Source organism: Poromitra crassiceps (genome assembly GCF_964638095.1).
Source record: "Poromitra crassiceps genome assembly, chromosome: 10".
Taxonomy (NCBI): domain Eukaryota; kingdom Metazoa; phylum Chordata; class Actinopteri; order Beryciformes; family Melamphaidae; genus Poromitra; species Poromitra crassiceps.
The window spans coordinates 47,289,090-47,301,018 of record NC_139631.1 but is presented as its reverse complement, the minus strand read 5'-3'; the positions used below and the strand labels follow the sequence as shown (position 1 = coordinate 47,301,018).

The window sequence follows — 11,929 nt, the reverse complement described above, 5'->3', positions numbered from 1 at the left end:
AGCGCTAAGCAAAAAAGTGTGTTTTGCCCGGTGAAATCTCTGGATGCTGGTGCTGTCTCTGGATGCTGGGTGATGTCTCTGGATGTTGGGGCTGTCTCTGGATGCTGGGTGATGTCTCTGGATGTTGGGGCTGTCTCTGGATGTTGGGGCTGTCTCTGGATGTTGAGTGATGTCTCTGGATGTTGGTGCTGTCTCTGGATGTTGAGTGATGTCTATGGATGTTGGTGCTGTCTCTGGATGCTGGGTGCTGTCTCTGGATGCTGAGTGCTGTCTCTGGATGTTGGTGCTGTCTCTGGATGCTGAGTGCTGTCTCTGGATGTTGGTGCTGTCTCTGGATGTTGAGTGATGTCTCTGGATGTTGGGTGATGTCTCTGGATGTTGAGTGATGTATCTGGATGTTGAGTGATGTCTCTGGATGTTGGTGCTGTCTCTGGATGTTGAGTGATGTCTCTGGATGTTGAGTGATGTCTCTGGATGCTGGGTGCTGTCTCTGGATGCTGAGTGCTGTCTCTGGATGTTGGTGCTGTCTCTGGATGCTGAGTGCTGTCTCTGGATGTTGGTGCTGTCTCTGGATGTTGAGTGATGTCTCTGGATGTTGGGTGATGTCTCTGGATGTTGAGTGATGTATCTGGATGTTGAGTGATGTCTCTGGATGTTGGGTGATGTCTCTGGATGTTGAGTGATGTCTCTGGATGCTGAGTGCTGTCTCTGGATGTTGGTGCTGTCTCTGGATGTTGAGTGATGTCTCTGGATGTTGAGTGATGTCTCTGGATGTTTGTGCTGTCTCTGGATGTTGAGTGATGTCTCTGGATGTTGAGTGATGTCTCTGGATGTTGAGTGATGTCTCTGGATGCTGGGTGCTGTCTCTGGATGTTGAGTGATGTCTCTGGATGTTGAGTAATGTCTCTGGATGTTGGTGCTGTCTCTGGATGTTGGGTGATGTCTCTGGATGTTGAGTGATGTCTCTGGATGTTGAGTGATGTCTCTGGATGCTGGGTGCTGTCTCTGGATGTTGGGGCTGTCTCTGGATGTTGAGTGATGTCTCTGGATGTTGGTGCTGTCTCTGGATGTTGTGTGATGTCTCTGGATGTTGAGTGATGTCTCTGGATGTTGGGGCTGTCTCTGGATGTTGAGTGATGTCTCTGGATGTTGGGTGCTGTCTCTGGATGTTGAGTGATGTCTCTGGATGTTGGGGCTGTCTCTGGATGTTGAGTGATGTCTCTGGATGCTGGGTGCTGTCTCTGGATGTTGGTGCTGTCTCTGGATGTTGAGTGATGTCTCTGGATGTTGGGGCTGTCTCTGGATGTTGAGTGATGTCTCTGGATGTTGAGTGATGTCTCTGGATGCTGGGTGCTGTCTCTGGATGTTGGTGCTGTCTCTGGATGTTGAGTGATGTCTCTGGATGTTGGTGCTGTCTCTGGATGTTGTGTGATGTCTCTGGATGTTGAGTGATGTCTCTGGATGTTGAGTGATGTCTCTGGATGTTGGTGCTGTCTCTGGATGTTGGATGTTGTGTGATGTCTCTGGATGTTGGTGCTGTCTCTGGATGTTGGGTGTGTCGGTGTTACTGGTCCGGCTCCTCGTCGTCCTCCTGATCTGGCTGACGTTCCCTTGCCCACTGCTCCGGGACAGGATGGTAGTCTGGTTCCTCTGGCTGGTCAAATATGACCCGTCTGGCAGGAGAGAACAGGGTCGCATGTCATGATCGTGATTCGTGACAGAAAGTCATAATGTATTTACTGAATATTGCAGTATGAATCACAGTACATGATATGGGACACGGAATGTTCTACAGAATTTGTCTTTCAGGGGTGGGCAAAACAAAAAATCCTGAGGGCCAGACTGACTTACATCAAGTAAGCGAAGGGCCACACATTGGAGATTATACCTGCCAACACTCCTGATTTTTTTTAACCCTCTCTCCCATTGTGATTGATAATTTCTTGTTAATCTCCTCACATAATAGTGATACAAATCCAATGGCTGTAGCAGATGAGATTTATTAACATCATTCTGCCTTTTATTGAGTTTTTGGGGGTCGTTTTGTTTTTCTTTGAGTCTGGCCCATGGGCAAAATGCGGCCCCATGGCCGCAAGAAATGACTGTAGATCAGTACAGACATTTCTTACACATGAGATTACTTTTAGCCTTTTAGTCATGAAGATTATTGAAATATATTCCATATTCCAGACTGAAATGTTATAACAGAAGTGGAGTATTAGCCAGAATGACACGAACATTTGGACACTTATGCAGCGGGTATCTTGCATGTTGCGTTCAGGTGCACTGTACATTTTGATTTAGATTTTTTTCTTGCAATTCCATCGCGGGCCTGTGGCTGTATTTTGCCCATATGTGGGTTAAAATAACGTGATAGAGCAGGTGGGGATGAAGTGTCTTCAGCGGTTAGCTCAATAAAAATTCAACAGGACAAGTGGCTGTTGTGACTGAACCTGGCCACTGCATGAGCAAGGCACTTTAAAGCAGCTACGAGCAACTTTTTCGATTGTTATTAAACAGTATAAATTTAATATCAATGCATCACATCTTACCTCTAATAGTAGACGAGACCAACGCAGAGTAGTCTCGCTTGAACCCCGAGTGAATCGGCCAGTGTAGTCTGTCTGTGGCCAGGGAAGATCAGGAAGTGAAATGAAACGGTTTGCAGCAGCCACTTCGGCCATAACCACAAAATAACTTCCAAAAAACCTGTTAGAATATAACGAGAGATGTTCGCGAGAGTATGCGTGGCGTTCACATTGTTTATGCTATGTTGCTAGGCAGCACAAACGGGGTAGGCAGGCAGCTGCGTTTCACTTCCGGGTTTCACTTCCGGGTTTAGCCGGTCCGGCGGTAAGGAGAGAGAGAGAGAGAGCCCCCTGTTGACGCGAGTTTAGACAGACACAGACTTAATAATAATCTAAGGGAGCAATCTCCGATTCACACGGCTTTGGTCTCAGCTACTATTATAGGTAAGATGTGATGCATCAATATTGTAATTATACTGTTTAATAACAATCGAAAAAGTTGCTCGTAGCTGCTTTAAGATCCACTATGTAAAATTTTTATGAAAATGATTGCATCATTTTCAATCTAACTAAAACTTGCGTGCTTCGCGAGCTCCTTTCTAGCATCCCTCGCTGTGTGTGCTTGCCCACTCAACTGGCAGCGCTCATTTCTATTCCTACCTCCGTGCCTCGTTGGTGCGGGCTCACGGCCCGCATGCTCACCCTGCCTCGCACGCTATACACATGCAGCTCGGCCATTGTTCTGGGCAACACCCAGTACAACCACAGTTCCCAGTTCATATTATTCCAATGAGAACAGGAGAATCTGGTTCTTACAGAAGTTCTGGTGTGTTAAGCAGCTTCCTGCCTCCTGGCTGGTTTGGAAACACATCTTCTAGGAAGTAGTAGATGTGACCGACTCCAATACCTGAGGAAGGGAGGAGCCATCAGTGCAGCTGGCAACAGTGTGTCTGTTGTTGCAGAAACCAATATGACAGTATGGGATTTAAGGGGACAGTGCCAAAAAATAGTATGTTTGAAAAACTCAACAGCAATGTCTCTTTCCAGAAATCAAGATAAGCCACAGAACTTGTCGTGAGCAGTTTCATGTGGGAACTAGTTCAAAAGAACCGCTTTGAGCACCACAAGCCATGTGCCATCGAGTTCCATTGTATTTGAGAGAAGGCAGACATCGGATATCTCCAAAACCCGGCAAAACAACCTAGATGGATAAATAGCACACGAAAATATGTACGGTAGTTTGGATTTGGGCGTGAACTGTCGCTTTAACCTCTGTTCTGAAGGCCGATTCCATTGACTCTGACTTTCAACAGGATGTTGTTGGGCAACAAGACCTTTCCCAACAGTTGTTCTTTTGAGTTATGACTTGGCAAGATCATGCCGTTTTCCCTTTTTTTACACAAATGCCACTCTGATAAGTAATTGGAGCCAGTTGCAATTTGGAAATTGAAGTAGTTTTATTGCGATTGATTGTGCAGCCCTATATGACCTAGTCCTTGGCAGTCAACAGTATATAAGCCAGGTTTCTGAGCAGATGCTCATTAGGCATGGGTCGGTTTGAAAATTTTGAAACCGGTTCGATATTCCCCCAAAAACCGTATCAAACCGGTATATCGAATTTGACACAAAAAAAAAAAATTGTGTAGGCTACCCCATAAATGACTGTAATGCGACTGCAGTTGGTGGCGATAATGCACCTCTAAGCTGGTATGCCAACCAGCACTAACACTGAATAAAAATAAGCAGAACCATTTAACTGTAACAACACACTGTTTTTATTTCTCATAACTATTCAGCTTAACTTTTCTTCATACATCAACATAATAAACAAAATAAGACTTTTGCCTACTAGTGCAACTTGAGAAGAGGCTAATACGAAAAATAGTCCAATCAGAATGGATTGGCATAATTATTATTTTATTTTTGGGTTTTGTTTTTTGTTTTTTTTGTTCGCAAGTGATCAAACCGGTTTGGGCTCGTACACCGAACCGAACCGGTAAAACCGGAAATCGACCCATGCCTAATGCTCATCCTAGTTGAATAAAAGAAGGTATGGTTATATCAGATCTTGTGGGTTTTTGGGGAAAGTGTCTGTACTGTACCTAGAAGATCAACCACGATGGAGTTGCCGAGCAGCAGCGAAAACCCCATGAGCACCCAGGGGAGAAATGGAGCCTGGAAATTGAGCAGACCGAAGAAGTTCATGCGTACAAAGGGATTCCTCCTACTCCACACGTACACCAGCATGATGGTGAAGGCCTGGCCCAGGAAGAACAGGTTGGAGAACAGACCGAACAGCTGCAGCCTACAGGTTAAATCCAACCAACACAGACCGCTGACAGGCTGCCTGTTGCTTCTGCATGGAAAGTCTACACATGATGAGCCCAGGCAAACAGATGGACTACGTGTTTCAAAGCAGACTGGAGTTTTACATTTTCTCAGAGGCAGAGCTGCTCTGCAGGCGGAAAAAATCTCTTTGGTTGAGTTAAGCCTCAGTGGGCGGAGCCAAAGAACAACACCTTTCGGCGCGTCAGTTAGCTAACTGCAAACTCTGGTCAAAATATAAACATCAACAAAAACTAATTCTTAACTCAACCAAGGATTTTATATCTGCCTCATGAAACGTTTGTATAAGTAAAACTCCAATCTGCATTTAAAATGCTACACATTTTTAGGGGGAAAAATTACTTCATCGACAGTTGTGAACCCCATGCTCAAAAATCTCATCAAATGCTGTATATGTGATTTGGGAATAAACCTGCCACACAGACTGTACATAGAAAAACAAACTTCCTACAGAATAACAGCTAATTGTGACATTCCATTCATTTCAGACAACAACTTAGCTGGAGCAAATGATCTCAGTGACATAATAACAGCCTTGTTGAAACGCGAGCCGGTGCCAGGCTGACATTACAGCAGTATCAGTCCTTATACACCTATAGTTAGCACCGCGTCTATGAAACATAACACAGCTCTTTAAACGGCACACTGACCATTTCACAACAGCCCACAGGGGGTTGTGTGCAAAACAAGTCCAGGACCGTATCATTAACCTGGAATGTGTCCTAGAGCTTCTGGCTACAGCTACAAACTGCTGACATCATCAGAAAGAGACAGGCAGCATGCTGCTACCCTGCAGCAGGACTGTGTAACAGGGGCAGCTACTGTACACGTCCTCCTAAATCCTGCTTCACCACTGCAGAAAGTCGTGTTTCAGCAGAATATACAGAACAACTAATGTACCTGTTCTAACATAATACTCTCAACCAACTCCTCTCTCAAACATCTAGTTGTCAGACTGCCTTGGTAACTTCCAAAAACTCCAAACAACTCCTGGGGTGGAGCCACAGTGCAGTACTGTAGTATTACAGTAAAACAAAAGACTTGGTATTGGTGAGTGTTAAAAGGATACAGTCATCAGGACACCTCCAAACAGGAACATGGCGACAAAGTCGGCCGTCCGGCCCCGGAAACAGCCTTCCTCCAGCATCCGGCAATATCGATACCTGCTTTGGTCAAGGATCAAAGCTGCAGTCAAGTCTCACTCCAGTCAGTTTTTATTGCTTTGACTTGGATTCTGGTGACTTGGGACTTGACTTTGACTTGTACTCTGATGACTTGAAAAGGTTTTTCTAAAGTCTATCGAAGTTGAAACTGATGATAGAAATCAAACTTATGATGCTCTTGCCAAGTTTTTATCCTATTTGAACCACGTTGCATTGAAAAGTCCTAGATAGTTAGATATTAAATTGATACTGGACTCTTGGTTTTCTTCTGAATCTGACTTGACTCGATGCTCTATATTTAGACTTGAGACTTGACATTACTGACATGGACTTGACATTGGAATCTGCATAAATTTAGACTTGAGACTGACTTTGGGCTTGAGCGGACTTGGTCACGCCTCTGGCATTGATCAATGTACTGTTTCATACATGAACAAAGCAGCTGAGGTGTTTGGTTTCAGTCAGAGGAAATTCAGCGACAAAAGATACAGAAAGACGATGTTGAATAAGAAGCTGAATCCAAGAGAGCCAAAAAAGAGGAAGTTGGTGATCAGGCGCCATATCTAGGATAAGCAGAGAGAGAGAGAGAGATTAAAACCAAGTTCAGGACATACAGTATATGCAGTAATAGGACGAATCAGCGTGACGTCACTTGACACCCAGAAATGCGGAACCCCCGCGGCAGTTAATAGTATGAGTTGTGCCAAACAAACGTTAATATCTCAAAAACTATACATCACATCGCTTATATTTTGACATTCTGAGTGAGAGCAGAAGTAGCTCAAGAGTTTGATGTAGAATATATGTGTGTCGTGTTAAAGTTGTGTGAACTGTCGCAGTTTTTAAAATGTAAACCGAGTTAGCCGGCTAGATTGAGACAATCAAGCCTCGCCCCACTTGGGTTCCATAGGGTTCCATTGCTGTTGCCACCCAGTTTGTTTACCAAAATGCTGCTCGGCTGATCCCTCGTATATACTGTAGTATCTATATAAGACACTCAACTTGCTTTGCCGGGGGCCACTTTTGCAAAATGACAGGAGGCCAGGGGTCAGTTAATAAACAACCATTCATTATATTATTTTCAATCAAAAGTGATTCTGATTGTGATTCTGATAATATTATTTTCTGTATTGGATTGTACTGTAGGTTTTTGGGGTGCCAGCTGGAGTTTATTGTGACAATTTTAACGTTTAAGATTTTTTTACAGTGAACCCACATAGCATCAATCTGAACCATCAAGCAGAATCCAAACAAATCACAAATAATCAGAGTGACAATGGAAGCACAGTTCAATATAAATCAGCGTATTGGAGATCGAATGAAAACCACTCGGAAAAGAAAAAGTCCCTTACAGGCAAGTCCAATGAATCAACCAAACTAGATGTTATTCACCAAAAATGTCAGAGATAAAAACAAACAATAACAATAGAAAGCAAAAGCTAGAGATTCCGCTTGTTCCATCTCTCCAAAAAGAGAATGAACCAAACACTGTCAGTTGGTCGACGTTGTGCACACAGGATAGTTGGTTAGGTTATAAGGTTAAGTTAAGGACATATACTGTAAGTGCCAGGGTGGCAAGCAGGCGGTGATATTTGATAATTTACCTGGAGCTCAGTCAAACTTTATTTAACGTTAGTTTTCATTGTGAATTAGAAAATGGTCGGGGGGCCGCTCGGCACCCTATCATTGGTGGCATCTGGGCCCCGGGCTGCAAGTTGAGAATCACTGCAGTAGCCTATGGTTAACTATACTTTGAGTTTCTGCCTCCTCCTACCTGGTATCTTCTGATGATCAGGTCTGGGTTAAAGTAAAGCTGAAAAGGGGTGATGAGCTCCAGTTGCTGAAAAATAAGACAGGTTAATCAAGTACGTCTGTTTGAGAACCTACAGTAGGTTAGTTCTCAAACAGACGTGGATTATTTATTATTTATGCTATCATCATAGGAAATCAACACAGGCCAAAATCCAAATGCTGCACAGTGTTTAATCCACTCAGTGTTATTTGAATAGGGACAGATACAGATCGCTAGAGAACATCTTGGCGGTGGCTGGTAAATTTATCCCATCTTAATTTAGCATCCTATCCTAACAAAAACAAACCTCATGCTTATGGGGCGGAGTTTGACATACTTGGGGGAGGGGGGGGGGGGGGCACCGGACAGGGCTGAAAGGGGGAGGGGAATTATTGTACAATAATTACAACAATTAGTCTCTGGATAATAATAATAATAATAATAGGCTGCTGCTACTGCTACTACTACTATTACTACTACTACTACTACTACTACTACTACTAATAATAAAATCATTATTATTGTTATTGTTGTTTTATTATTATTGTTAGTGTTATCAATCAGTGTAATTATTGTTTAATAAGTATACTAATATAAATATAAGAAATATTAGAATATGTGTAGAATTACAGAACATTAATACTCATTATTGTATGTTTAGTAATGTAATGTTGTACACTACATTTACATGTAATGTACATTTATATTATATAGCGCTTCACTGTTGCTTTTGACCGTGCTCAAAGACACTTTACAAACACAGGATAAAACAACTTTAATAAAGAGAAAATATTAAAATAGAATTGAGAGAGAGAGAAAAAGTTTATAGGTGAAAAGGTGAAAAAAACTGAATACGTGGGTTTTGAAGGGTTTTTTGGAAAGATGACATGAGTATGAAAGACAATGAGTTTTGGCCTGTCAGATGTGACTGGGGACGGCATTCCAGAGGGAGGGGCAGCTGCAGCAAGGCCCTGTCAGAGGGCCCCCTGCTTTAGCAAAGAGATACCTGTGATGCTTGTCAACGTGGGTATACATTTTATGTTCATATTCAGCCAGACAGTGACATGGAGATTTACAATGGTGAGTTTTTCCCCCCTTCTTTTTTTTAACCAATGCCCCCAAGCCCCCCCCCCCCCATATTAAATCCACTGCTAGTAGAAAAATAAGAGTCATATAAACAATATTAAAGGCAAAAAGTGCCTGCAAACAGGATATTAATTTACTGTGCTTTTATTATTCCACAATGAACAACAACTTTTTGCGCACAATATGCTACGATATAGTTCAGTCTTCTTTGGCAGTTAACCAGCCACCATAGCTTTGTACAGCCTTATTTACATAGGGAAATACAGTGAGCACATAACCAACTGCCATTTGAAGTCTTATTCTCTTCATTCTTGGCTAATGAAGCAGTGAAAGTGGCTGGTAAGTTGGTCTACTCTGCAGGTAACAGCCATAAACTAGACCAAATGGCAGGTGAACTTCTTGCTCTGCCTATGCAGGCAGTAAGAGTTCTGATGCTGTAGTGTATCACCTGACTGGGATGCAGTGGAGGCTAAACCCACTCAAATCGGATTACTTTCTATTTGTTGAATAGAGTTTAGACTCCTTTTTTGTTTTTATTTCCCCCCCATTTTCTCCACAATTGTACTTGGCCAATTTCCGCCCCTGCTGCCCCGGTCGCTGCCCCACCCCCTCTGCTGATCTGGGGAGAGCCGTAGACTAGCACCATGCTTCCCCCGACACATGCGCAGTTGCCAGTCGCTTCTTTTCAACTGACCAGGGAAGGCGCTATAGTGCAGCGACAGCCCGCAGACACAGCCAATCGTGCCTGAATGGACGCCCGACCAAGTGAACCTGCGACCCTCGTGTTGGTAGGCAAGGAATCTACCGCTACACTACCCGGACGCCCAGTTTAGACTCCTTTTTAAGGCTTAGACAAACTTGCCCTACTCACTGTACTCAGGAGCCACATTGACAACAACAAAACAACTTTTAAAGAGCCAGAATCCAAAAAACTACTTTTCCGATTCCTACATTATTTTTGTAGATTTGTATGTATTTATTTATTTTAAGTAGTACTTAAAAGAGCCACAACTACCCATAAAGGAGCCGCATGGAGCCTCGGGTTGAGTATCACTGGCAGACATACGTTTTTATGAGATAAAAATAAATAAATAAAACTTGAATGGTGTTGGCTTGAAAAACTTTGGAGAAGTCAAAAGAAAAACACACAAAATGAATAACATTGGTCCATTGCAACAGCGAAATGGAATTGGACACAGCAAACAAAAATGAAATACAAATTAAGAAATTTGCAAGAGTGTTGTAAACATGTAGCCTAATAGTAAACCATGTTAAGTAGAACTATATAAATAAAATAACAGAGTGTTGTAAACATGTAGCCTAAAGACCATGTTAAATAGAACTATATAAATAAAATAAAATAGTGTTGTAAACATGTAGCCTAATAGTAGACCATGTTAAGTAGAACTATATAAATACATGGATTACAGTTGGTGTGCAAAATAGCTGCATTGGTAATAGTGGAATCTATTGAGATGAGAAATGAATGAAAAATATGCATGCATGCTACCATAATACAACATACCAAAGATTGAGCAAATAAAGGACATGAATTAATACAAAAGTAAAGCCATGTAAAGTATCATGTAACTGATTGAAGTTATATGAGGTTTGCTTCTTTTAAAGGAAAAGAAACATGAATTGTGCGAATACTTTTCTGAGAGTATCACAGAACTTTTGTTCATTCTAGAGTAGTAGATGCCTCCCTAATGTTGAGGTCACAGTTGAGTCAGTTTACACACTAGGCCGACACCATAACCACAAGAGCAGCAGCTCTCCCTCTCTCAGTAGTGTAAATACATAGTGGTGTGAATGTTGAGTGTCTCACCACGGCAGCAGTGGTGAGCACGCAGGCGGTGGTGTAAGCTCTCGTCACCAGGGGGATCTGGAAGTATTCCTGGGTGAAGCTGTGTGCCATAGCTGTCTGCTGCCTCGCATGTCAACCATTCTACCCACTGACGCCTGGTCCCGCCCCCGCTGACAGCAGCAGCCAATCACACGCACCCTCACCGCACCAGCCAATCACACTTGCTTCTCAATTAATTCATCTTCCTCCCACCCACTGACAGTTCAAGTTTCAAGTGTGTTTATTTATATAGCTCTAATATCAGCACGTCTGGTTTGGAGGTTAGGATTTTATTAGAAAGAAAACAATATGCAGGACATACATTTCAATGTACAGGGTATGGGCTACATATAAGTAAAAAAAAAAAAAGACATGTATGTACAAATGTTTGCTTAATTGTTTGCATATAAATACAATGTTTTTTAACACATAACAGTTACAGGAAAAAGACAAAATAACAACAGACTGTAGACCAATACTGAAGACTGGGTGGTTATTACTGACATGTCAGTGTCCTGCACTGGCAAACTGTCATCTTGTTCACAGACACAGCAGAGGCAACTTCAGGTCACCTGTAGCAGAGGTTCTCAGCCTGGGGGTCGCGACCCTACAGGAGGTCACAAGTTGAGTTTTGGGGTTCACCGTCATGTTTTTAGATCATTATTAGAGCCTAATGCTTGTAATCTCTGTAATCTCACGCATATTCAATATTTACTTTGCTTTGCTTTTAGTAATTCAAAATCATCACTTTGGAGTCAAAGTCAAAACTCTGCAGGCAGTGTTAATTGTGTTGTCTTTTGTCAACTGTCCTTGTTAGTTTTTATCATATTTACTCAACCTCATCCTGTTTTTATTTAGTCAAGTTTTAGTAGACTAAAAGTATTTTAGTCTCATCTTAGTCAAAGAAAACCTTAACTATTGTTTCTTTAGAATTTCCAAACTCATTGGAAAGATCTATTAATCTGTTATAGAGAGCCAAAGTGAACGTCACTTCCTGATTTTCTCCCTGTACCAGTGTGTACCAGCATGTACCAGTGCCACGGGGTACAAAGGTTACATTTTGTAAATTTAAATGATAACTATGCATCTTAAGCAAGTCGCAGTTTGTCCTGAAACTGAAACGTAAGGTTTAGTTTTGTCAATCAACTACATCTCGTGTCGCACATAC

General features: G+C 42.4%; 1 protein-coding gene across 1 annotated transcript; it reads right to left on the bottom strand.

Annotated features, from left to right (window-relative positions):
• Positions 1–3,340: 3,340 nt before the first annotated feature.
• On the bottom strand, positions 3,341–10,833 carry derl3 (derlin 3; the record flags this gene model as incomplete). The annotated part of the gene is made up of 6 exons (XM_083645065.1): positions 3,341–3,435; positions 4,631–4,826; positions 5,944–6,037; positions 6,527–6,600; positions 7,812–7,877; positions 10,744–10,833. The coding sequence occupies 6 exons, from the start codon at positions 10,831–10,833 to the stop codon at positions 3,341–3,343; spliced, it is 615 nt and encodes a 204-aa protein (XP_083501191.1).
• Positions 10,834–11,929: the final 1,096 nt, after the last annotated feature.